The sequence below is a fragment of the Poecilia formosa genome, unplaced genomic scaffold (assembly GCF_000485575.1).
Source record: "Poecilia formosa unplaced genomic scaffold, Poecilia_formosa-5.1.2 Scaffold618, whole genome shotgun sequence".
NCBI classification, from domain to species: domain Eukaryota; kingdom Metazoa; phylum Chordata; class Actinopteri; order Cyprinodontiformes; family Poeciliidae; genus Poecilia; species Poecilia formosa.
Window position 1 is genome coordinate 120,931 of NW_006800557.1, and position 26,172 is coordinate 147,102.

The 26,172-nt window shown below is 37.6% G+C and overlaps 4 protein-coding genes and 1 long non-coding RNA gene across 5 annotated transcripts; 4 read left to right on the forward strand and 1 right to left on the reverse strand.

Annotated features, from left to right (window-relative positions):
• The first annotated feature begins 28 nt into the window (after window positions 1-28).
• cbln11 (cerebellin 11) lies at window positions 29-1,378 on the forward strand. The gene is made up of 3 exons (XM_016665768.1): window positions 29-203; window positions 653-793; window positions 933-1,378. Exons 1-3 carry the CDS (start codon window positions 29-31, stop codon window positions 1,199-1,201), a joined length of 585 nt encoding a protein of 194 aa, XP_016521254.1. The 3' UTR covers window positions 1,202-1,378.
• Window positions 1,379-3,692: 2,314 nt separating this feature from the next.
• LOC103130247 (kelch-like protein 33) lies at window positions 3,693-8,732 on the reverse strand. Its single transcript, XM_007541584.2, has 4 exons — window positions 7,335-8,732; window positions 6,304-7,252; window positions 6,047-6,217; window positions 3,693-4,313 (listed from the first exon to the last, which is right to left on the reverse strand). The coding sequence occupies exons 1-4, from the start codon at window positions 8,149-8,151 to the stop codon at window positions 3,794-3,796; spliced, it is 2,457 nt and encodes an 818-aa protein (XP_007541646.1). The 5' UTR covers window positions 8,152-8,732; the 3' UTR covers window positions 3,693-3,793.
• Window positions 8,733-10,578: 1,846 nt separating this feature from the next.
• On the forward strand, window positions 10,579-12,088 carry LOC103130248 (uncharacterized). Its single transcript, XR_001660213.1, has 3 exons — window positions 10,579-10,739; window positions 11,561-11,635; window positions 11,717-12,088. It is a non-coding gene; the product is annotated as an uncharacterized LOC103130248 (long non-coding RNA).
• Window positions 12,089-12,646: 558 nt separating this feature from the next.
• Window positions 12,647-13,302, forward strand: LOC103130252 (C-type lectin lectoxin-Lio3-like). The gene is made up of 2 exons (XM_007541588.1): window positions 12,647-12,722; window positions 12,956-13,302. The coding sequence occupies exons 1-2, from the start codon at window positions 12,647-12,649 to the stop codon at window positions 13,300-13,302; spliced, it is 423 nt and encodes a 140-aa protein (XP_007541650.1).
• Window positions 13,303-20,902: 7,600 nt separating this feature from the next.
• Window positions 20,903-24,418, forward strand: LOC103130253 (macrophage mannose receptor 1-like). Its single transcript, XM_016665769.1, has 4 exons — window positions 20,903-21,017; window positions 21,224-21,592; window positions 23,488-23,856; window positions 24,057-24,418. The coding sequence occupies exons 1-4, from the start codon at window positions 20,984-20,986 to the stop codon at window positions 24,380-24,382; spliced, it is 1,098 nt and encodes a 365-aa protein (XP_016521255.1). The 5' UTR covers window positions 20,903-20,983; the 3' UTR covers window positions 24,383-24,418.
• The last annotated feature ends 1,754 nt before the right edge of the window (window positions 24,419-26,172 follow it).

The window sequence follows — 26,172 nt, forward strand, 5'->3', positions numbered from 1 at the left end:
AAAAAAAGCCAAACTTGAAAATCTGGAGATGGAAACTGAAGCTGCCTTCAACAACACCAACAAACTTCTGAGCTCCTACATGAAGGAACTTTTTTACCTAAAGTCAACGGCCCAGGACATCGAGGTCAAAGTTGAAAATGGGCTAAACGTCACTAAAATTCATTTCGAAGATAAATTGGAAGCGGTTCAGAAAAATAACGAAGGTAACTTAAAATAAATAAAAAACCTACACTGCTTTTTCCATGAAGTAGCATTGCACATTTTCTAAATCGACCTTAAACCCAAACACTTGAACCTTTCTCTAATTGTTCTCCAGTCTTCAATACAAAACTGAACCATGAAAAATCTGTACTTGGCTCCAACATTGAAAGTTTGAACAAAGAACTGAAGATGCAAAATCTCACAGTGAACCATCTCCTGAATCAGGTTGCAGGTGTGTAAATATGATTCAATATTTCGTTAGGTTTATTGAACACATCATAGTTCCTGTATAATCTTTCCAATTTGAAATCAATGTTTAGATTAGTATTTTTTTAACAAAAACTGAATTTTCCTCCAATTCTCAATGCTAAATTTTGAAGTCAAAATTTTTACACTTTTGCAAGACTTAAGAACTTAAAACTAACCATTGTGTTTTCTTTACCTTCTCTAGTACAGAAAAACGTTGCCTTCTCAGCAACCATCATTGAGTCTGCTGATTCGTTCACCGGACCGTACTCTCCTGGTACCAGCAATATCCTTAAATTTGACCGAGTCTTCACAAATTTTGGCAACGCCTACAACAAAAAGACAGGTATGACCCATCATTTAGATCGCTGACTCTCCATAATCAGTTGCAAATCAATATAATATTGACTAGACGATCTGGGTTTTATAGAGTCTACTCGGACAGCAGGAATCAATCGATACTAACTCCAGCTCCTCTTCCTCAGGGGTCTTCACGGCTCCGGTGAACGGGATTTATCACTTCAGCTTCATGACCTTCGGTTACGGCAGCCACACGTCGGGAGCCATCTTGGTGAAGAATGGGAGTTACCAAGTGAGCACCTGGGAGTTCACAGGGCTGGACGCCAGCGACACAACCAGCAACTCAGTCATACTGGAGATGAACGCCGGAGACTGTGTCAATGTCATTTTGTGGCAAGGCAGTAAAATACACACGGGTGTTTTCAGTGGCTTCCTCGTCTTCCCATTGGTCTAAAAAAAATTTTGTTGACACTGTCACTATGTTGTGATAGTACAGTATGTATGAGACAGATAATCTGTGAAAGAAAAGAAAATGAAGGTCCAGTCCTGTCAAAATGTATACTTTTCACAAAATACATTTGTGTTTGATTCTTTGCTAACTTTGCCTCATTTGTAGTAAATCTTGTAATTAAGTATATACAGTATATTGACCACATATACACACTACATAGAGACAGAAGTTACATAAACTCCCTCTGTTACCAAGTCCTCTAAGGCCTCACCTCATTTTTTAGTTGTTTATGTCAAACTGTACTTCTGAATGTAAGTTGTTCCAAAAAGAAGTTTATGTGTTGAAAACATGACATATTTATTGAAAATAATGGAGATTACAATTATTGTACATTCCCCTGACCGCAGCCCCATCCAAACATAACTTCAAATTATTTTCAGAAAAACAGAATTTTAATCCCATATCTTAATATTTACATTAGCATTGGGTGACAAAAAAAGCACAGTGATATGGAACATAGTTTATCTGAACATCCACACATTTTACATGATGGAGACTGTACTGATGATGTCATTAGAGACACTGGTAACACGTGATAATATAATGAAATCACAGGTGAACTAATGAACTGGTTGGTAAGTAAAAGAAATATTTAAAAGAAAAGTAACAAGGACCTTTTCCTATAAATCTTAACATTAATAAAATGAACAGAGATAAGTCTTTAAGAAAAATAACTTTTGGGAACCTAATTTCAACCACAAATATATAATGGTAAATAAATAAATAAATAAATAAAAGTTACAATGAAGAAGGTTAATCTAGTGGATTATGAACCTCAGCTGGTTCTGGGTAGAGCATGAGTTCATTCTCAAATGTCATTCCTGGATCCTTCAGAGGTTTATATTTTGCACAAAAATAATAAAATAAATGTGTAACTTTTGCAAATCCAAAGTTTTCCTTCATGTTGCAAAAAAAGAAAATGATTAAAAAAAACAAGAGAGGTTTTCCACAGATGGAGTCTATTTTTAGATTTTTATCCTCAGAAAAGAATCAGGAAGAATTCATTATGTATCTCTGATGAACATTTTCCTTTTTATGCTCTTTCCATCCTCATTCCAACCTCGTCTTCCTCATTCTTCCTCATACAGCGACAGGGCACTGTCCTTGTTATGTTTTACTTTTTTTTGTTCTAAACTATGACCTAAAAACGTCTCATAATCTCAGTCCGTTTGCTTTTAACAGCTAAAACAGTTGTTCCAATCTACAGTTTTCTGACTGAATAAAAATATTTCTTACCGGCTCAAGAATTAGTTGAATATAAATTGAGATTCAAAAACATGAAACACAATAATATAAATTTCATAACTGGTTATAAAGCTAGCCAATTTTGAACTTTTAGTCTGAACCCTGTGTTTGAACACATTGCATTATTTATCATGGACACACATCTGCACTTTAGTCTCACTATGGTCTGGTTGGGCGTCACACTGTTGACACTTAGCTGAACTGACAGGAAGAGAAAGTCCTAAAAATACTGTTGATGCAAAATTGAACTATTCTCAGTCGTATTTTTCTCCAAAACAATGTTGGGGTACTACTAAGAATGTGAGGATGTGAACTTTTGTGTCTGTTTTTTAGTCAATTTAGTTCTTGTGTCGTCTTGTCTAACCCTTGATTGATCCCAGCTGTGTCTGTATTTCGTTGTTGCGTCCTTGTCATAGTCAACATCGCGTCTACGTAGATGCGTTGTGAGTATTCCCAGTGTCTGCGTGTCCTTGTCTCATTGCTCACCTGTGCTGCCTGGATTTCTGTACTCGCCTGTAAACGTCGTTAAAATGATCGTTTTCACACCACGACCTGCGTCCTCCGTGTCCATTTATTTCCACGTTGTTCATCATAAAACATTAGAACTAGCCATGTTTGTTGCAGAACATGTGTATTAATGTCCAATTACAAACTAAGCAATTTTTTTTTGGTTACGCTAAAGCCAAAATTTATATTCAGTCAGATGTTTTTGAGAAACAGTGTGTGTTTACTGGATTAATGTTAAGAAACAGAAAAAAAACTTAAGAATTTTCTTTCCTGGTCTGTGAAATGTCTGTATAGAAAATCTGAAAAGTGTATTCACCCCCCCTCACTCTGATTCAGCTAAATAAAATCAAGTGCAATCACCCATTGGCAAAGTGTGTATGGTAATATCAGTATAATTCCTGTTGTGTAAAGGCCTCATTAGAAAATATGAGTGAACACACCAGGCAGGGAGGCAGTGAAGTGTCTCACAGTAAGTCTGGAGAAACTGCAGATATCCACAGCTCAAGACGGATGATATGTAAGCAGGACATCTGTACTCAATAAATCAGACTGTCATAAAAGAAAACTAGCAAGAAAATGCTGAAAGACGTCCTGTTCTCAGTTTGTTTGGCTATAGAAAGTACAAAAGACACGTAGAAAGAGATGAGCTAGATTGAAGACATACAATTCCATTTCTCAGTTATGCACTACTTTGTGTTGTTCTGTTTATTAAAGCGTGAATACTTTGCAAGTCCAAATGACAGTTTGGATTTTCTGTAATGGTTTATGGCTATGACCATCTGGTTAGTGTCTGAATTGCTGGGGCAAGTGGAGAAGACAGGCCTTAATGTCAGTAACAGCCCCTGGCAGCTTGCCCATGGTCTCCCACCGCTGGAGGCCGGGGTCAAACCGATGGACCAGTCCCGACTCGCTGTAATCGTCCTGGCAGTATCCTCCCAGAACGTAGAGCTTCTCCTCCAGGACAGCCGAGGCAGAACCAACATGGGGCACTGGCAGCGAGGAAAAATCAGCCCAAGAGTCTGTCACTGGGTCATACACCTCACAGGCTAGCTGGTTGGTGTAGAACTTCCTCAGGTTACACACCCCACCGGCAACGTAAAGGCGTCCTCTCAACGCTTCCATACAGTGCTGGGCTCGGTCGAAGGACATGTCCGCCAGGTAGACACTTCCTCTCTCCGGGTGGTACAGGACCATGGAAACCAGGCACACATATTTACAGTTAAAACCTCCAGAGATGAAAATGCCTCCGTTTAGGGCAGAGACTCCATATCCACTGAGAGTCTGGTCCAGAGGGTGGACCAAGCTAGGAAAAAGAAAACATTAGTTAATGATGATATAAACATCTAAAATCATGTAAAAAAAACTACTTTCAGTCAAACTGATAGACTTTTGCTAGCATTCGTCTTTCTCTCATGAAAACTATATAACTAGACATATCGCTAAGGAAAATGATTCCTGGCTTGATTACTTTGCCAGTGCCAGCCAAGAGCAAGTCAAGCAGCATTGCTCCAAGGTATTTCAGCTTTCCAGGCCACAATTTCCTTAAAATATTTAAGATGCTCCATGAAAAAAAAAATCCATAAATAGGCAAATTTACCCCAAATAACTAGATGTTATCTTCCACATAAAAATATGTGTATATTAAACTGTGATTAATCACATTTCAATATTCATTATTTCAATATTCATTATTCTGTGCAAATGTAATTTCAATCATCCAAATAATCCCAAAGTACAGCAGTCATTCTTCTAATCCCTGTTATGGCTTTCTAAAAATATGTTTCTATTTTAGAAGATAGACATTTTTTAAAAATGATTTGTTTCTAGGTCAAAATCTAAATCACAATTAATAAAATCGGAAGTTCATAAGGAGCTTATGAATTTATAAAGTTCATAATTAATAAAGTCGTAACACAATACAGTTTTACTAGAGACCACATTTTCTAACCAAACAGAATCTCAATTATTGATGATTACATTAAAAAAAAGGACGATATGGTTTAAATATGTAAAAGTTCAACTCATTGGTACACTGACACAGTTGAGCGTTTCTCTGGAGGAATTTGCATTGCGAGCTCTTCTCCATGAAGATTAATTTACATGTGCTCCAAACACAAGTTACATTCAGAAATAGACCTGTCACTGAGCCAAACCCTGACTGCAAACCAGGAAAAGACCAGGCACACCTGCAAGGAAGGTAATGAAAGATGAGCAGGAAATAAAAAAAAACAAAACTTTAAAATAAATTAATGAGTAAATAATACATTCAACCACTGTTCCAATGACAGAACAACTACTTAGTGGATCTCACTAAAGCTCTGAATGTTTTATGTTGAGTTTTGTTCAGTATTAATATTTAACACAGATATCAGGTAGCTTGGCCCAACAAAACACTTTGTTGAAATCTTCTTACTGGATTTTAAACTACTGAAAGGTTTAAATATGTACAGTAAGTTACAAGATCAGCAATGTTGTTGAAAAAAATCCTAATACTTATTTAGAAAGTTTTTCAAAAGCTTTGGGTCCTAAGCATGCCAGGCTTTAACAAACAATTTCAGTCAGGCCAGGTTTGACCCCTCTTGGGGCTACAACACTGTAAAAGCATCATCATCATGGGATGGAGGTGAACAGGTAGTGTACCAAAGAGGCCAGTATGCTTCAGCAAGCATGCTTATACCTGTTTATAATACAAAATTAGCCTTGTTGCTAAGGTTAGCTAAAATGCTAATTGTAGCATAGAGGTGTTAGAGGTATTCAGCTAGCCTATCTTGTTCTACAGATGACCTGTCCAACACATCCAAGGACTTAAGGAATTTACTACAGTTTTTTTATGTTGTGTCTTGTGTTTAAAGATATAGTAATCGTTCCTAAGTACCATACAGTATATAATGTGTCCTTATTAAAGCAGCATTGCACATCTTTATTTGTCAGATATAACATCTTCTTTAGCTAGACTTTGATCCAGTTTCCATTTATCCTGTTTTAAACATTTAAAATTGTGTTCAGGAATTCAATTGCAAATGACAAATATATTACCTCCATGAGTTGCTATCTGGTTTATACATCTCAACGCTGTCTGTGTTGGCGTCAATCTCTTTGTCTCCACCAATGGCATAAAGGCGCTCCTCATGCACCACCAATGAGAAGTTACTTCTTGGCTCCTGCATGTCAGCCAACCTTTTCCAAGTGTTTGTCACGGGGTTGTAGCTATAATATGTAGAGTAAAAGAAAGGATATGGATGATGAGAACTTAAGTCTGAAATATAAATAAATGCTGTGGTTTGTTTCCTTACCTGTAGGCTGATGTCATTATGTTATTCTTGGCATAAAAGTAACACCCACCAGCTACAAACAACCTCCCATTCATTACAGCCACACCATGTCTGAACTTTGACTTGTCTGGAATCTCACCTAGTCTCCTCCACTCTATCTCTTTCACCAATCCTGTGCCATTGCGCAAAGAGTTGGCAAACCAGATATCCTGGCTTGGTATACGTTTACCCACATCTGGATCTAGCTGGTCTCCCCCGACCACACAAAGAACATCTTTAGGTCGCCTGATCCGGCAATATTCATCAGACTTTGGGAGACTGAACCCAAATTCTTTGAGAGCGGATCCATAGAGTTCCACTTCTTTGTCTGCAAAGCACTCCATGCGTAGATTAATTGCTCTGACCTCCCTGAACTCACGAAAAGTCATGAGTGGGAAACGAACTCCACTCATCAGTACAGCAGCATGGGCCAACCTCTCTTCGGGATCCGCCTGAATCCAGGAGATTACAGCACGAAATACAGTCAACTCTGAAGGCACGCACAGACCGTCGCAGCGAAGCAAGTCCAGGAGCTTCTGTGCTGGAAGGTCTTGAAACTTTGCAGTTGCTGACACTTCCCTGAAGTTCCTCAGTATAAAGTCTTTGGCTTCCTCGAGGAGTTCTGACAAGCCGTATGCTTCAGCGAATGATTCCACGTCTAGACACGAGTTTATCTCCATTTCTTCTCGCATGAATTTGAGGCAAAGCAAGGAAGCAGGTTGAAACTGAAGTTGCAGGGCAGTGCAGGTTATCTCAAAAACACAGTCCCAGCTGAGATGAAGAGTCCCGCTGTAGGACCAACCGATTAGTGCCTCCAATTCACAAGCCGGTACAAAAGGAAGAGCGATACAGGCCTGGTGAGATTCCCTCATTCCACATGTGAACATCCCACGGAAGTAGTCACTGCTTGCAGCCAGGATAATTCTATGAACTGAGTCAGACAGAAGTAAAGGTCAACTTTGGCTGCTATCATAAAGTAGTCAGTACAATAAGCTAAGATCCTACTGACTTACCATGGAAAGAAATGCCATCCAGTTCCAAAATTACATCACACCCAACTTTGTCTTCCAACAACCTTTCAATGGATCGTAGAGTATTCTTCAGATGTACTTCTGTAGAGATTTTACCCTGCTCTGTTTTTGGACATTGATCTTCCTTTGTCGCGTTTATGTTGTTGCAGAGATCCAGCAGTCGTGGGACCTCCAGTACTTTAGCTGCAGTTTTGATCTGAGTTAGTGTGTGTCTGTTTAAAATTGATACATCTCCACTGTAAGCAAATTCAATAACTGCCTGAAGCCCAATTTTGTCAACTTCATTACCCATGTGTACCGACCACGTTGTGACTTTCCCTTGAGTATTGTATGAATGTCCCATGTTTTTTTCCTTAAGTTTGTCTAGAATGAAGGCACTGACAGCAGCCAGAATAAGGGAATGCACACTAAAGCTGCTGCCGTCCCCAGCAGTCAGAGTCAGGTCTGTAAGAATAGAGGAAACCTGCAGTTCTTTAAGAGTCATAAATATCTCTTTAGGAAAGGTTTTGCTTGAGAATGTGTAGACATGATGGTCCATATCCTCAAAAGCCTCATCACTGATATGTCCACCGGCATCGTCCTTACTAGTTTGAGTCTTTCTCACCTCAGACGCTTTAGTTTTATCTCCTTGACTGGCTAGGCCCATCCTGGAATCATTGTAAGCAACAATTCGCCTCAACTCACGGTTGTCTTGTTCTAACCCTTCTCCACCTTCTTCAATCACTCTTTTCCTCCTCTCCTTTTCTTTCCTCCATCGCTCTTCCCACTCCATCGGAAGGTAACGTCTTGTAAACTCCATGTCAAAGGTGGATCTATAACTTTGCTGAATCTCTTGATGAATATAAAATGTTCATCTCAAGGCCAACTCTTTTCACACGCAGATCTGTCTTCCACCTCTTCAGCATTAGATTGCTACTCCACATAAACAAGCAGCTTTTTATAGCAACTAGGCCAGAGAGATTCAGTTTCAAGAAGTCTCTTGGCTTGACTTACACTGTGGTGGTTTTTAGTGTTTCTCTGACAAACTAAATACATTTGGATGGTCAAAACAGACTAAAGTAAAAGTTCAACATAATAGTTTTAAAACCCAGAGACAAAAACATATTTGAATGATCAACCATCTGTACTTATTTGAATTTGTAGTGATAAGAATTTTTATGAAATAACTTTACAATGTTAAAACAGATTCAATTCAACTCAAGAAATACATTGCACATACATCTACATCTACAAACATCGCGTTGCCTTATCTTATGGGCGAGGTCACTACTGTGACCTGGTCATGCTAGTGATGGTTTGGGAACATTGAAATTTTAACTGAGAAAGAAGGCAGCCATATCAAGTCACAGAAATATCAGATTAATAATTTTCATCCAGCCATGAAATTTGTTTTAATAGGAAATTAGACAGGCATCACACAAAAATAACAAAATACTGCAAAAGGAGAATCAATTTGGAAATAAATAAATGTAGCAATTTTCTTAATTTGAATTTTAAAATGAATGGAATATTAGGAAAAATATTCAATACAAAAGTCTTTATTGCCATCACAGCAGTTGAAACATCAGCCTAATCTTTAGTTCCCTCATTACATCCTTTATCTGAACTGAACTCCAGATGAGCCATTCAGAAACATTATTGTTGTTTCCAGTCAGATAAAAACACAAGTTAATTTAAATATAAATCTGCCAGAGGTATGAATCGTGCTGGGCTTTAATCTTTGAATGAGTTAGCAGATAATCCAAAATGCAAACCACTGGTTAACATTCAAAATCATAAAAAGCTACACTGTCTTATTTTGCTTTCAGCTTTAATGCCATAAATAGAAATGACACCAAATTTAAAACGCCATATTTTAAAACGTGCCAGAAGCTTTCTCACCAAATTTCTTTAAGTATCTCTATTTGTACCATTTTTCTGCTTCAACCTTCGCATCACGTGTTCTATTTAAGTAATTAGCATTCTGAATTCATGTCCCTTTGACCTTGAGCATGTTTTTTTGAGACAGACTTTTGCATTTCTTCTCTGGATTCTGTTGGTGAATTTTGTTGTGGATTATTCAGAACTCATTTTAACCCTTGTGTTTACAAATGGGGTCCAACCGACCCCACACCCGTATCACTTGTATCATTTGCCTCAGTCCTCGCACGCACAAGGGTTAAGACAGAAAGGCTAATGATCCGAGGCTTTGGAGTTTCATTGTGTGGTTTCGCTCAACTGAAGTTCATCAAGTAGGAATTTGTAGCAGTGCCCTCCCTGAATGGTTATTCACTGTATAACTAACTATAAGTAGCTGTTTATAGCTAGTTGGAAAGTGGACATGTGGAGTCATGATTGGTTGAGCAGATCGATTTCATACAGAAATTGTTCATTTGAAAAGTTAGCATCAATTTTCACAAGTGACTCTTGTTAAAAGGGTAGATTGGTGATGTGAGGATCTACAGGTTTCTCTGTGTGTGCTTTGATTTATTTAGGCCCCATGTTGTGTCTTGCCCTTAATTGTATCCAGGTGTCTCTTGTTCTCTGATTTTCTCCTGTGTATTTAATCTTACCTGTGTCGTCTGTTCCCCGCTGGACCCTTAGTCATTTTTGACTCATTCTTTAGCATTGTTTAGTCGTTGTCTGTAGGACCCGGCTCTGGCAACTGGCTTGTGGACATTGTTAAACTCATTATCTCACCTTACCTTGGGTCTTACCACGTTTATCCTCATCCTCATCACAACTAACCACTTCAAGACATCCTAAAGGTCCATTAGGATGGACCTTTAGGATGCACCTAAAGGTCCATCCTTTAGGTGCATCCATCCTTATCCAAGGATGGATAAGGATTCATCCTTGGATGGATCCTTATCCATCAAAGCACATCCTTCATATTGTCAACCTGGTTCTTTATTTGTTTTTTACCTCTATTACAGTAAACCATAACATCAACTGACTCTGACAAGGACACGTATTCAGAAACAGCCAATATGATCAGCTTTGTTGTGATCAGAGATGTATTACACATTTTTAAAAGGATTTTTCAGGACGATAATGTTTTACATGTATAGATCATTGGGATTTGTTATCTTATTAATCATAACGCAATACAGTTTTACCGGAGCCTGCATTTTCTAACCCAACAGAATGTCAATTATTGATGATCATATAAAAAAAAAAAAAAAAGAGGGAAAAAAAAGATATGGTTCATATACGTCCTTAAAGTTAAACTCATTGGTACACTGACACAATTGAGCCTTTCTTTGGGAGAATTTACACTGGGAACTTTTTCTCCAGAACTACCGATTTACATAGGCTCCAAACACAAGTTGCATTCAGAAATAGACCTGTCACTGAGCCAAACCCTGACTGCAAACCAGGAAAAGACCAGGCACACCTGCAATGAAGGTAATGAAAGATGAACAGGAAATAAAAAAAAATAAAGTTTTAAATTAATGAGTAAATAATACATTAAAAAAATAAAATGTCCAACCACTGTTTCAAACACAGAAAAACTAAGTCTCACTGAAGCTCCAAATGTATAAATGTAATTAACGAAAAACACATTTTTCCTGAACGACTGCTAAAGTGTCATGTTTTGCAGCATCATGATATAAAACAGTCTCTCAGTCTTCAAACAAAGTTAGTTTTGTTGTGTCACTAGAACATTTTCCCCTCCACCTACAGAGGTTAGAAAAAAACCCAGTGGTTCTTGCTTTCTGGTCATGAACAGATTTAAAATAACTTTATTCAAGAGAAACAAGTTTGGCATTTTGAAGAGCACCACCCCCTATCCTACGTTTGCAGTATTTAAATATTGACAGCAAAATGATATAAAATTCCCATTGCAGACTTCCTCTGTGGACAGTTTTCAACAGGACATTCAGAGGAGACTTCCTGTTTGAAGACATTAAACAAACAGAACCAGATGTAAGTTTATTTACGCTCTTTGCTTAGTTTTAACTTATTTTGTTTGATTTCAAATTAAATTTTGTTCCCAATACTAATTGTAGAAAAAGCTGTAGAATTAAATTGTACCTATTTTAGTTTGACATAGACTATAAGGTGAACGAAATAGATTAGATACATCTCATTTCACAAAAAATATTGGAAAGTGGAGATACAAACTTTTTATTCTGTCTATCTTGGTCACTCTGCTCTCATTGTTTCTCTGTCCAGTGGAGGGAGAGCTGCAGCTTTTCACTGTTTAAATGTTCTTCATCCAACAGAGACAAACTGCTGGAGGAAAATAATTCATCTGACAGCAAAGATGCAGTGGAGTCTGATTCTGCTCTTCCTGATGGGTAAGTTGATCTGAAACACAACTAGACTACAATTAAATGTTAATGAAAACAGCTCTAATCATATTTAATTGCAAATTACAGCTCAGTGTTGTTTCATGGACTGTCAGCTCTATCAGTTTCTCTACATTAATGAGAATAAGACCTGGACTGAAGCTCAGCAGTACTGCAGAGAGAAACACACTGACCTGGTCACAGTGACTAACATGAAGGACATGAAGAGACTCATCAACATCTCAGCTGGAGAAAAGAAGGAAGCTTGGATTGGTCTGTATAATCAAACACATGGTAACAGAACATGGCACTGGTCTCTGCCTGGAGTGGAGTTCAATGAAAGTGAGACAAACTGGATATCAGGAGAACCAAAGGATAGAAAGAACTGTGGACATTTGTTTAAAGGCCTCAGATGGAGATGGATATCTATTGATTGTAGTCAAGGTTTACATTTCCTTTGTTATAGTGGTAAGCTCAAAGTGCTTCATTGAGATTTTATTCACACACAAATGCACACATACATATTTATATATTTCACATTAAATCAAAACTTGTATTAATAAACAGAACTTGAGATAAACAACTTCTTAGCTTTAGAGAAGAAAAGGGAAAAACAAACATTTTATTTATTTTTTGTTTGAAAATAAGTTGCTTGTCAGGATCTTTGGTTGCTTTGGATTTTTCAGGGTTTGATAATTGGTTCTTTTTGGTCATGTCAAATGAACCAACTGTGTTTACTTCACAGAAAGTGACACATCCAAGAAATACCACTTGATTAAAGAGGAGAAGTCCTGGCAGGAAGCTCAGAGTTACTGCAGAGAGAAACACACAGACCTGATCAGTGGAACGAAGCAGATAGAGGATGAAGAAGTGGAGAAATTGATGAACTCTGCAGACCCTCCACAATTATATATTGGTCTGTTCAGAGACACCTGGAGGTGGTCAGATGGAAGCAGTTTCTCCTTCAGACACTGGAATCTACAGTTTAACAATCAGCAATACATCAATGGTCAATGTGCCATGACTGTGTTTGATGATGGAGGCAGATGGAGGAATGAGAACTGTGCTGAAAGAAAACCCTTCATCTGTTATGATGGTGAGTTTTCCAATTCTTTAAAGGGAACATGGTGTCCGCCAATTTAAGTTCTCAGTAGCAGCTTTAATCAAAAATATTTTTGGGATGATTTCTTATTCTTAATTTTAGATAAATTAATTCTGATTAATTAAGAGTAAAAAAAAACATTCCAGGTCCCTAAAAGTATTTTTCACCTGAAGTGACATGGCTGCTTATACAAATACTTTCATTGTCCTCATTGCTTCCTTATACAGATGAATTGATCCTGATTAAAGAAAATAAAACCTGGGAGGATGCCTTGTACTACTGCAGAGATCATCACCATGACCTGGTCACCATCACCAACATGGAGGATCAGAGATTAGTCCAGCAGGAAGCCCAGTTTGCATCGACTGATTATGTCTGGATTGGACTGAGCTACGCCTGGACTCTGGATTTCTGGTTCTGGGTCAGTGACGAGATGGTCAGCTACGAGAACTGGGCCAAAGGTCAACCGATGGATGACTGTGACATGTCTGGAGCCATGGAGACGAAAAGGAACCATCAGTGGTCCAAAAGAAATGATGCTGAGAAGTTTAATTTCATCTGTTCTAAAGAGTGAAATCCATTCTGTGCTTCTTCGTAAATATTTCTTTGAAAAAAAGGTATATCAGTTTTAAGTGAATTAGAAGATAAAGTAATTATCCACAATTGCTAAATGTTCTAAACAACATTTTCGATTAATTCAGCAGAGACGTATGCTTTCTAACCAATGCACTCTGTAGAACGTTTCTTAGTTATTTGGTGATCTTTGTTCTCACAAAACATTGCATAGGATCCATACTAAAAATGTGTGTGTGTGTGTGTGTGTGTGTGTGTGTGTGTGTGTGTGTATCCAAAAGCATTTGCTTAGTTTTTTGTTGCCTGTATTCTCTGTTATTGAAATAAAACATGAATAATAATCTTATCTCACTTTGTCATGCACAGTGGTGCAGTTCTTCTGTTCTGTTCATATTTCAGTGAGGGTTTTCTCTCTGCTGCTAGTCTGCTCTCCATGGGCACATCTCGGTTTCTCCAGGAACTCTTTTTCTTTCTTTCAAAAACCAGGAACTTATGAAAGTGTACAACTTCCACAGCTTAGAAATAAATTCAGGAGCAGTATCTTGTTTAAACGAGAAAACATTCTCTTCATGATGAGACACAAAACTCACTAGAACAAGAATAAACACTTTAATATTTTAGGAACTGCTTATAATGAGATTCACTATAATCAAAATATGTTCTTTGTTAAGGGGGCAGTACAAACTCAACTTTTTTAAGCCTTACATCATGTCATAATGTTATTCCCTCATCAGAAGCATACCTGGAGTGTTGCCTTCATTCCTTCATGCATGTTTGAGAAATCCATTAGTCTCCCATGGCAACCACTGAGCTGTGCAAAACACATATATGAACCTAGCTCTGCCTTCATCTCCTCTGAGCCGCAGTTTCCAAGCTTCTGCCTCACAGACCAGCCCTCCTCTTCATCTGCCCCACTCAGCTCCTTCAGACTAGCCAGCAGCAATTAGCAAACACCTGGTGGAACCGCACACCTGCTGAGCTCTTCATATGAGCTACTTCTCACTGAAACGCTGGTAAAAATGTTGTTAAAGGGTTAATAGAGTAGGAATGTTGTGATGACTTCCTTCAGGCTGAGTTTTAGAAAGAGCAGTTCTTAAAGAGACAGAGACCCAATTTCATGGCGTCACATTACAAAGTAAAATTTATTTTAAGTCGTATTTGATTCATTTTTAACAACTAAAAGTTGTTACTTGATTAAAATGTTAGGTTACTGTTTTTCAACAAAGTCACGTGTTACATTTGTAGCTCTAACTTTGTTTTATTTAGTTGAACACAAAGTGAAAACTGCTGCAGGTAAAAAGGTTTCGGAGCCCTCGTCTAGAGGCTGTTTGATTTAGCCAAAAACGACTCAGTCCTCATTTTTTTTATTATGAAATCTATTTATTTTGTGTAGAAAAATGGCTAGATTCTACTGTAGTTTTTCCATCTCCCATGTGTTTCACTGTTTCTGAAGCGCTGGCTGATAAAAGACTTCTTTGGAAGGTGTAGTTAGTTTTCATTATATCCTCCTCAACCCCTAAATTAGCATGTTGGTTTTAGCTCTCTGCTTGCGCTCTGAATATTTGATAAAATCAGAAGGTCATGCAAGCAAACAGGTCTGCCATTGGTTCAAATAACAAAGCACACAAGGTGAACCAAAACAACAGGAATATTCGTTGACCTCAGTGACGCCAACAGTTTTGACTGGTTGATGTTGTTGATCCAGAGGCACCAAAGTAAAAACCTGGGGATTTTTGTAATATGCAGAAACCCTGTTGGTTATTTTCCCCTGGAGATTTTACAGTAAAATTCTGAAGGGTCGATGTGGCTCTTGAACACGTTTAGCACTGCGGAGCCACTGTTTTAGATAAAGTTCTTACCAAGCACTTTGGAGGTGAAGAGGTTTTTGGAGAACAAAAATGAAACAATAATTTTGTGTAATACGTTATTTATATGCCATTTTACATATCTTTTTCTCAAATATGTGCATTGACATATCCTATGGAGTTTCTGCAAACATAGTCATACCTCTATTTTCTCACATGTTTGATGTGCATTCAGAGATGCTCTCCTGCATACCTCGGTGGTAACGAGTGGTTATCTGAGTTAATGTTGCCATTCTATCAGCTCGAACCAGTCTGGTCATTCTCCTCTGACCTCTGGCATCAGCAAGACATTTGCGCCCACAGAACTGCCGCTCACTGGATATTTTCTCTTTTTCGGATCATTCTCTGTAAACCCTTGAAATGGTTGTGTGTGAAAAATCCCTGTAGTCCATCCCGTCTGGCACCAACAACCATACCAAGTTCAAAGTCACTTGAATCACCTTTCTTCCCCATTCTGATGCTCGGTTTGAACTGCAGCAAATTGTCTTGGCCATTTTAACATGCCTACATGCATTGAGTTGCTGCCATGTGATTGGCTGATTCAATATTTGCGTTAATGAGCAGTTGGACAGGTGTACCTAATAAAGTGGCCAGCGAGTATATGAGAGCCAGCATTGAGAATGCTCCAACTGCTTCATTCACTATGTGTGACACAGCGCCACCAGAGGTGAGGAACAACACTGCACTGCCTCACACCGGATTTTCTTGAGCAGGAAATGTGTAAATTCAGCGGCGTCCCATTTCACATTGTATGTATTTATTTAAAAATTACAAGTTATTAGTTATTATTATTGTTATTATTGTTATTATTATTATTATTATTATTATTATTATTATTATTTATTTTATTTTTTAAACAAAGTCATGTGTTTCATTTGTGGCTCTAAAAGGATTTTATTTAGCTGAACAGAGGGTAAAAATTGCTCTTTGGATTCTAAAGGTTTTCAGAGACCTGGTCCACGGAAGTTGTTTGATTGAGCCAGAAAAAAGAGTCAGACCTCTTTTTTTTCTTTCTCATTTATTAATCAATTCAATAATTGCTACAAACTCCATCTTTATGTTTTACGGCCTTAGTTTTTTCTTCCACCATCCCGTTTCCTTGTTTCTGAAGTTCTGGCTGATAAAAGGCTTCTTTGAAAGGTGCAGATTATTTTCATTATATTCCCTCCTTAAATTTGCCTGTTGCCTGTTTAGCTCTTTTATTGTGCTCTGAATATTTGATAAAATCATAAGGTCATGCAAGTAAGCAGTAAACAGGTCTGCCATTGGTTCACAAACAAAAAGACAAGAATATTCAGTGACCTCAGCGACGCCAACAGTTTTGCCTGGTTGATGTTGATCCAGAGGCACCAAAGTAAAAACCTGGGGATTTTTGTAATATGCAGAAACCCTGATCAACAGGAACTGGTTGGTTAGTTTTGCCTGGGGATTTTACAATAATTTTGTGAAGGCTTGTTGCGGTACACGTTTCATACTGAGTAACATTTATTAGCTGTTTTAAACAATCTTCTTACCAAACACTCAGCACTAAGAGGTTTTTGGAGAACAAAAATGTAATGATAATTTTGTATAACAAGTAATTGATATGTCATTTTACATGTCTCTTTCTCAAATATATGAGAAAGAGACATTAAAGGAACTGACCACCTTCTCAGTTCCTTTAGTTTTCAGGTTCCTTCTGAACAAGGGGGTTAATATGCAAAGCAGAGTCAAAACAAGATTGTGATCTGATTTTCCAAGAGGAAGTCTGGCTTTGGAGAGGCATGAATACCTGATATTTGAATAAAACAAATACAACATTTTATTTTCTCTACTAGATCAGGTCACCAACCTTACAGGTCATGTTTCCTTCTTTTTCCCCTTTTTTTCCATGATGGACTGGACAGTGCATTGATCGATGTCCAGATCTAGTGCGTAGCAGCGACTAGCCGTTGGTATATAGAGGTTTATAGAGAAGGTATATAGTCATACCTCCATGTTCCTCCTATGTTCTGCACACATTAATGATTTGCATATATTTGAAGTGTAAAGATAGTTACTGTATGTGGTATTTGAGTTTCTTTTATGAATATATGAAAAATGTGCTCTTTTAAATAAAACGTTTGGCATAGCTTTAAATGTTAGCAATGATCAAAATGCATAAAATCTGGTGTTGGCATACAGTAGATCCAATATGTTGGTATTTCTGGTGTGACACACTGAGTGAAGGATGGATGGACTATTGACAGCTTTAAAAAAATAGCTGAATTATTTCTGAAATTTATTGATTTTAAAATAATGTTGAGTGCTGTGCACTCAACATTATTTTAAACAAACTTGAACACAAAAGTGTTGTTCTAATAATACCACTGCCATGCACAAACTCTTATTTTGCATAAAATGCAGTACTTTTAAACTACTGAAGAGACAGATGTATGCATTTATGATTGAAATATTTTATTTGATACCATCTTCCATTTAACCTTTGTGCATATGAGTGGGGCTCGACCGACTCCACACTCATATCACTTTTATCATTTGCCTCAGCCCTCGTGTGCACAAGGTTAGCAGTGAGCTAACATATAACACATTACGGATATCATCTTTGTCACTCAGTCACAAGTGCTAGGAGCACACCAAACTAAAAGCCTGATTTAAACAAGGTGAACCTCCTTCAAAATGCAGTGACAATGTTTTCATCATGTACACCTAATGTGACAGGCCTGTGTGTGACTTTAGCCATCTTAGGTTGGAAAAAAAATGTGAGGATATCTTTATATTTATAAGTGCTTCTGCATAACCCTGACAAATTCTGAGTTTATCGTGAAAGAATCTCACCTTCCTGGTGTGGACGGTGCTATCCACACAAAGGTTTTATACAACGGTGACACTGATGTCCTCTATATGTGTCAGGCACAGCGCCTCCCAGTCTACAACCTCAAAATGACCCACCGCAGTCTCATCAGTTTCCTTCTCAGTTCCTTTAATTCTCAGGTTCCTTCTGAACAAGGGGGTTAATATGCAAAGCAGAGTCAAAACAAGATTGTGATCTGATTTTCCCAGAGGAAGTCTGGCTTTGGAGAGGCATGAATACCTGATATTTGAATAAAACAAATACAACATTTTATTTTCTCTACTAGATCAGGTCACCAACCTTACAGGTCATGTTTCCTTCTTTTTCCCCTTTTTTTCCATGATGGACTGGACAGTGCATTGATCGATGTTCAAATCCAGTGTGTAGCAGCAACTTGCCGTTGGTTTAAATATTAAAGTTCTGAAACATTTTAATTAATCTATTAATAGATGTGTAAGGAAGCCGAGAACATTTTTACCCGCATGCACTATGGGTTTCTCGAGATGACAAGTTAATTTCCCACTTTTGGAATGTCTGAGCTTCTGCCTCACAGAGCATCCCTCCCCCGCCGCACCTTCACTCAGCTCCTTCAGACTAGCTCAGCAGATGTGCAGTAATTAGCAAACGCCTGTTGGAACAGCATGAGCTACTTCTCAGGGCAACGCTGGTAAAAATTATGTTAAAGGACCAATAGAGGAGCCATGTTGTGATGAGTTCCTGAAAAAGAATTTTTAAACCTGCATGCTTTAATAAAAAGATCATGGCGAAAAGATAAAAGGCTTGGAAGTAAAAATAAAAAGGAGCAGATTAAATAAAATCTTTTCTGCAAATAAAATCTTTTCTGCACTGTAACAGCTCTAGATATGAATCCAACATGTTGAACATGTTATGGAGCCGTTTGTAGATTTCAGTAGATTTAGAATATGTTAAAGAGAATAGTCTTTAACTGTTACATTAGTTTTCATTTTAATGGAAAGATGGACTATTGAATGTAAGACCAAAACATTTGGGAGTGTGCCATTCCTTTATTTTAAAAAAATCTACTTCAGAAATTTATTAGAACATGAATTTGATGAGCAATCACTTTGAAGATGGTTGCTGAAAAACAAAAAAAACAAAAACAAAACAAAAAAAAAAGCCATGTTTTTGGTAGCCAAAAACATGGCACCTCTTCAAAACACGGAAAATAATTATTCACAACAATGAATAATTATTGAAAACTAAACATATGTATGGACTTATACACATATGTGAATGTGTGAGTTATTTATGTATTTATTGCATATTTGTTGTAATTTACAATATTTGTTAACAGTTATTGTATATTTATTATGCTTAAAATGTTAATGGAAATCTGCTTTTATGACAATTTTATTGATTGATATGACATTAATAACTGTAAAAACTAAATTACATATTATATAATCACATATGGCAACATAGGACTTGGTGTTTATATTTTTTAATACATGCAAGTATGAAACCAGTATCTTATCTGGTATGCTGGTGAGGGTTAAAAAGACAAACTGCTAGATGACGGGTTTAAAGTTTACAGTGGGAATGGTGTTCTTTAAAAATAGGTATAAGATTGAAAAATATAAACAGCAAAAAACAACAAAAAACATAAGAAAATAAAAAAAAATAGAAAAATGTATAAAAGTGCAAGACTTTGCTATGTTTAAACTTTTTTTGCACTGTTGGCATGTTTTATATATACATACAAAAGTTCAAACAGAAAAAACCTACTTTGAAGGGAAAAAAGACAAACTGGAATGTGGGACCCGAGTGGTCTATTAGAATGTAATTAAAACTACAGGAACTGTGATCAGGGTTTTAAAAACGAGCCGATGAAAGTTAATCATTTATTTAAAAATGAGTCACTAAAAAAAAGGATGCAGGGCACGCAGGTACGGCAGAGCCAATGGATCAGTCTGTATGAGGAAGAATGGAGCCTTATCTCGCCCAAGGGGGGCGGGGTCCTTTCCGGCGCCAAGCGGCACCCAGCAACAGGGCCCTCCGCGGCCACGGGCGAATCTTGGCGGCTCCTCCTCCAACACCCAATCGTCCGTTCCCCGATGGCGACCAGTGGGATGAATCTCTGCGGCTTTCAGTCCTCTAGTCCTCCAATCCTGCCGCTCTGCTGCCCCTGTGGTCTGTCCAGCTCCGTCTCTCGCTTCAACTGCACAGCTACCTCTTTATTACTGGCTTCCCGGGCTGCACACTGCTTAGCTAATGGAGAACATCTGTGCTGCTGCAGCAGGCGTCTCTGGGTGTGAGTGGCAACGTCACCTCAAGAGCAAAACACAAAATCAGGATAACATGCAACACAACAAACCAAGAAATTAACCCAAACTAAATCTAATAGGAAAAGTAAATAACTTCAAAATATAACAATCAAATCCAAAACAGCAAATATACAAAACATGAAATTAACTAAAAAAAAGGAAAACGAGGCCACATTACCACATTAACATCTGTGAGACAATACGTTGTGTGTTTAGCTAAATCCAATAAATAGAGGTTTGGTTTTTCCCCAACACCAACTTTCCTCGTGAGGATTAGAAATGATTTCTTTCATAAAACAGCTGTTACTTCCCCACTAGTGATTTGAATATCCAAATTATGACTTTTTAAATTTTCAGTTCTATATCAGAGCTGTGTTAGAAAACGTCTGGCTGCCACCAAAGAAAAACTGTAATTCTACTGAGAACAGATTAAGTCAAGACAAAAAGAGGAGAAAAGAAACCAGATGTAAGTTACAACTGTGCTTTGTTTTAGTTTATTTACTACACATAAACTTTACTTCTAAAATCATGTTTTGTCATGTATAGTGTGTCATATAGTTTTATTTGGGATTAAACATTAGGATAAGCAGAACATTTTCTGTCGATAGTGGAGGGAGAGCTGCAGCTTTTCACTGTTTAAATGTTCTTCATCCAACAGAGACAAACTGCTGGAGGAAAATAATTCATCTGACAGCAAAGATGCAGTGGAGTCTGATTCTGCTCTTCCTAATGGGTAAGTTGATCTGAAACACAACTAGACTCTCTGGTTTCTATTATGTTAAAGTCAGATTCAGAACACTGCTACTTAGTGAATAATCAACCAGGAAGTACAATTGTAACACACAAATTCAAATTGATAAATCATATTACTGTAAAAGATGTGTTGGTTAAACTGCCACTGCTCGTTCGTCTATACAGAAATGTGTTTACTGTCTACAGCTCAGTGTTGCTTCATGGACTGTCAGCTCTATCAGTTTCTCTACATTAATGAGAATAAGACCTGGACTGAAGCTCAGCAGTACTGCAGAGAGAAACACACTGACCTGGTCACAGTGACTAACATGAAGGACATGGAGAGACTCATCAACATCTCAGCTGGAGAAATTAAGGAAGCTTGGATTGGTCTGTATGATCAAACACATGGTACCAGAACTTGGTACTGGTCTCTGCCTGGAGTGGAGTTTAATGAAAGTGAGACAAAGTGGAACACAGGAGAACCAAGGGATGGAAACGACTGTGGATATAATTATCAAGGAAAATTGGGATCTACTGAATGTAGTCACCATTTGTATTTCCTCTGTTATAATGGTAAAGTGCTTTTATTTGAGATTTTACAAATGCACACACATAAAACAAGCTCATATTGACAAAGAGGGATTGAGACAACCGTATTAATGTATTAGTTTTAGAAAAGAAGGGAAAAAAAAGCAAAAACAAAGATTGATTTTATGCGATAAAGTGCTTGTCAGGATTTTGGTTGCTTTGGATTTTTCAGAGTTTGTTAATTGGTTCTTTTGTTATCTGCTCTCCTTAGTTAGTCTTATTTTGATTAGATCAGCTTTACTGGTTTATGTTTCTGCTTTACTTTAGTTCAGTTCGATCTCAGGTATTTTTAGATTCTTCTCTCTCTCATCCTGTCCTCTGCTCTCTCTCCCATCACACCTGCAACCTGTTAACCAATCAGCTGCAGTCTATTGTTCCAGCTTCATTCTGCCAGCATTTAAAAACCTCTTCTCCTCTCATTATACTTTTCCTAGTTATTCCCTTTTTGCAAATTCTTGTTTATTTATTTAATTTTTTTAGTAAAATTTCACTGCTTACTTCCTGCCTCAGTCTGTTCTGCATTTGGGTGGTACTCCATCTACCAACATGACAGTGCTTTTATTTAAGCTATTGAAAATTTCACAATTATGGAAATAAGCTTTTAATAAATTTTAATATGTATTTATTTATTTTTTTGTTTAAAAAAGGCCTAAAGCAACTACATTAATTTATCCAAATTTCCATCTTTTTCAAGAAGCCATTGTAGACTATATATATATATATATATATCCATCCATCCATTTTCTGAACCCTTGTCCCTTAGTGGGGTCAGAAGGGGTGCTGGTGCCCATCTCTAGCTAACGTTTCGGGTGAGAGGGGGGGTCATCCTGGACAGGTCGCCAGTCTGTTGTAGGGCAACACAGAGACAGACAGGACACACAACCATGCACACACACACACCTAGGGAGAATTTGGAGAGACCAATTAAACTGACAGTCATGTTTTTAGACTGTGGGAGGAAGCCGGAGTACCCGGAAAGAACCCACCATGCACACGGAGAACATGCAAACTCCATGCAGAAAGAACCCGGGCAGGGAATCAACCCAGAATCTTCTTGCTGCAAGGCAACAGCTCTACCAACTGAACACATATATGTATGTTTCGAGGAAAACTGACATCTAATGAATGTAGTTGGCATTCATATTTCCTCTGTTATAATGGTGCTTTTGAGATTTTACATATGCATATATAAAACTAAATCAGAGCTCATATTGACAAAGAGGGATTGAGATAAACAATTTCTTAGCTGTAGAAAAGAAGGGGGGAAAAATCAACAAAGATTGTTTTATGTGATAATGAGGTACTTGTTAGGATTTTGGTTGCTTTGGATTTTTCAGGGTTTGTTAATTGGTTCAATTATTATTTGCATTACTTACTTTTATTTTGATTAGATCAGCCTTGTTTCTGCTCTACTTTAGTTCAGTATTATCTCAGTTGTTTTTAGTTAGCTTCTTCTCTCCCTCTCTCTCCCATCACACCTGCAATTTCTTAACCAATCAGCTCCAGTGTATTATTCCTGCATTCACTCTCCCAGAATTTAAAACTTCTCCTCTCACTCCTTGCTGGTTCCTCCCATTACCCTGTTCCCTGTTTGTAAGTTCTTGTTTATTTTGTTTTTGTATTATTCAAATCTCACTGCCTACTTCCTGCCTCAGTCTGTTCTGCATTTGGGCTCTACTCCATCTATCGTGAACGAGCGAATATTTCACAATTAGGGAAATAAGCTTTAAATCAAATATCTATTTTTTATTTATTAAGAAAAGGCCTTTATTAATTAAATTAATTTATCCAAATGTCCATCTTTTTTAAGAGGCCATTGTAGACGGGGCTCATTCAGCTTCTGTTTGATATAAAGTGAACCAACTTTGTTTACTTCACAGAAAATGATACATCCAATAAATATTATTTTGTTGAAGAGAGGAAGACCTGGCTGGAAGCTCAGAGTTACTGCAGAGAGAATCACACAGACCTGATCAGTGGATTGAAGCAGCTACAGGATGAAGAGTATATGACTGTAAACAAGAAGGCACAATATGAAAAAATATATGACAAAAAACCAGTATACATTGGTCTGTTCAGAGACACCTGGAGGTGGTCAGATGGAAGCAGTTTCTCTTTCAGATACTGGAATAAAGACTTTATCAGTCAACAATACATCAGTGGTCAATGTGCCATGACTGTGTTTGATGATGGAGGCAGATGGAAGAATGAGAACTGTACTGAAAGAAAACCCTTCATCTGTTATGATGGTGAGTTTTTAAAAACATATCAGTATGTGTCAAATAAAACGCCACATTCTTAGTTATACATCTTTAAAAAATATCAACATTACAGTCAGTTTCAGGCGATTTAGCATGAAGCTGACTAAATTTCCTTTCTTTTAGGCAGTTTTGAACCTCTTTTGAATGACTCATAGTTTTATTCTTTATATTTCATACTTTCATGCCAGATAAGTTGATCATGATTAAAGAAGCGATGAACTGGCATGATGCCTTAACCTACTGCAGAGCCCACCATCATGACCTGGTCACCATCACTAACATGGATGAACAGAAACAGGTTCAGCAGGAAGCCCAGTTTGCCTCGACTCCTTTTGTCTGGATTGGACTGCGTTTCAACTGCAGTAGGAATGTTTGGTTCTGGGTCTGTGATAACTGGACCTGGAATGAACAGAATGACTGTAACATGTTTGGAGCCATGGAGGCAGGAGGAGAACATCGGTGGTTCCAAAGAAACGGCAGTGAGAGATTTAACTTCATCTGTTCCAAATATTAACTCCCCCCGCTCCCAGTTGAGCTTCTTTTCATTAAGTTGCTGGTTTATATAAATGTATAAAAACACTGAGTTTTAATTTTGGCAAGAAATTATACATAATACAGAATATGAAAAATGACTTCAGACTTTAAACAATTTTTTGAAGTGAAATGTTTACTTTTTACTTAAATCTTTTAGATTACCTTTTCTTTATGGTGTTTCATGTGTGCATGGATTTTTTTTCATGCAAAATATGCAGTAGCTGTGAATCTACTCACCCCAAATGAAATGTTGTGATATTGAAGAAAAAAAAAAAGCTTAATAAATCTTAAAAAACGGAAGTCTTTGGTGTTACGTCTCATGTCTGAGAGCTGTCCTGTCAGACATTTTTTTTTATTTTTCTTACTTAATTGAACCTGTAGTGGAACTTTTTAAGATTACCATATGATTATAAGTAAAACAATGCATAACAGTCTAATAATTCTTGTGTAATTCAGGTGCTCATGAAAATGTCTTCTGAAGATACTTCTCAGGCCTTGGTATTACAATAAAGTTATTAAATTGTTTCTTCTATGTGCCCTCATGGCGTGTTTGACTCCCGTAGTGAAGAAGATACATGTGCCTGCTGTCTGTTATGTAACCAAGTAGATTGTCAAACTATGAGATCACAATGAAACTGTAAGCTGTGTTCTGCTCAGGGCTCTTTGTCCTGACTGCGATCAGTGAGCAGAGACTTCAAATAAATGCTGATTAAGAATATATTCTCTCTCTGGTTCTTTGGGTTTTGAAACTGTTTTTCCTCACTCTTTAAGAAAAAATTTCACAACAAACCCATGAAACAAACTCATCACTTTGGGGTGAGCCTTACTTCTGTTCAACAGACTCAATACCTGAAACGCTAATCAACACTTACTGACACACACACACACACACAAATAACAGGTTGAATGTGTAACTGAGCTTTAAGCTCCAACTAAAGCAAACTCTTGCAGAAAAAAATATATTTTAGACTTTAAATGTGGAATACTTCAGCTGTATAAAGTCTGGTGTCTTTAAGTTTTCCATTCATAATTTATTCATTTTTTCTTCTTGATAAGCTTTTGGGAGTATCTCAGTCTTTTAAGCTATTCACGATATTTAGTGGGTTTTGTGCTCTCAGGTAGGATGAAATGATGTGCAAACTTAACTAAAAAATTATTTAAACAAAATTAAAGGTATTGCCAAGACTCTATGGGAACAACGCAAAGTCTTGCACTGATCGTTGAACGTGTGGCGGCATATGGCTTCAGGAACTTATGTAAATGTGGTGGTTCTGATTGATTAAACATTATATGGAATCAAAGAGAATTGTGAACAAAAGGAATTGTGCATGATCTTGATTTCCTGCCCTATTTTAGAATTGTAGTTTGGCTGTGGCAGCGGAGGAAGTGAGCGAAGACGTTCAGTCTGTGTTTGCCACGTCTACAAATACTGACCAATTAAATTTGGAGCGAGGGGAATGTCTAAGCCCCTGTCCCCTAGACCAGTGTTTCTCAACCCTGGTCCTCACCGCCCCCCTGTCCTGCATGTTTTAGGTATTTCCCTTCTGCCACACACCTGAATTGTATCTCTGGGTGATTAACAGGCTTCTGCCAACAGACTCAGTCACAATCCATAAGCAGTAGTAGTGAATAGCAGCTCACTACTACTACTGTATATATGTACTGATTTATATCCTCACTACATACAAGCATGTCTATGAAACTACAAAAAGCCAGTTTCATTGTTTCATAAGGCAAACTTACCACTGCCATTACGGTGGACTAGCAGAC

Excerpts from the sequence above, each read along its gene's own strand:
- cbln11 (XM_016665768.1), top strand. The coding sequence starts at position 29 with ATGGAAACTGAAGCTGCCTTCAACAACACCAACAAACTTCTGAGCTCC. Across the intron at positions 204-652 it reads GGTTCAGAAAAATAACGAAG|TACAGAAAAACGTTGCCTTC; the intron begins GTAACTTAAAAT and ends TACCTTCTCTAG. Across the intron at positions 794-932 it reads CGCCTACAACAAAAAGACAG|GGGTCTTCACGGCTCCGGTG; the intron begins GTATGACCCATC and ends CCTCTTCCTCAG.
- LOC103130247 (XM_007541584.2), bottom strand. The coding sequence starts at position 8,151 with ATGGAGTTTACAAGACGTTACCTTCCGATGGAGTGGGAAGAGCGATGG. Across the intron at positions 7,253-7,334 it reads GGATGGCATTTCTTTCCATG|TTCATAGAATTATCCTGGCT; the intron begins GTAAGTCAGTAG and ends TGTCTGACTCAG. Across the intron at positions 6,218-6,303 it reads ATAATGACATCAGCCTACAG|CTACAACCCCGTGACAAACA; the intron begins GTAAGGAAACAA and ends TACATATTATAG.
- LOC103130252 (XM_007541588.1), top strand. The coding sequence starts at position 12,647 with ATGACTGTGTTTGATGATGGAGGCAGATGGAGGAATGAGAACTGTGCT. Across the intron at positions 12,723-12,955 it reads ACCCTTCATCTGTTATGATG|ATGAATTGATCCTGATTAAA; the intron begins GTGAGTTTTCCA and ends TTCCTTATACAG.
- LOC103130253 (XM_016665769.1), top strand. The coding sequence starts at position 20,984 with ATGCAGTGGAGTCTGATTCTGCTCTTCCTAATGG. Across the intron at positions 21,018-21,223 it reads GATTCTGCTCTTCCTAATGG|CTCAGTGTTGCTTCATGGAC; the intron begins GTAAGTTGATCT and ends TACTGTCTACAG. Across the intron at positions 23,857-24,056 it reads ACCCTTCATCTGTTATGATG|ATAAGTTGATCATGATTAAA; the intron begins GTGAGTTTTTAA and ends CTTTCATGCCAG.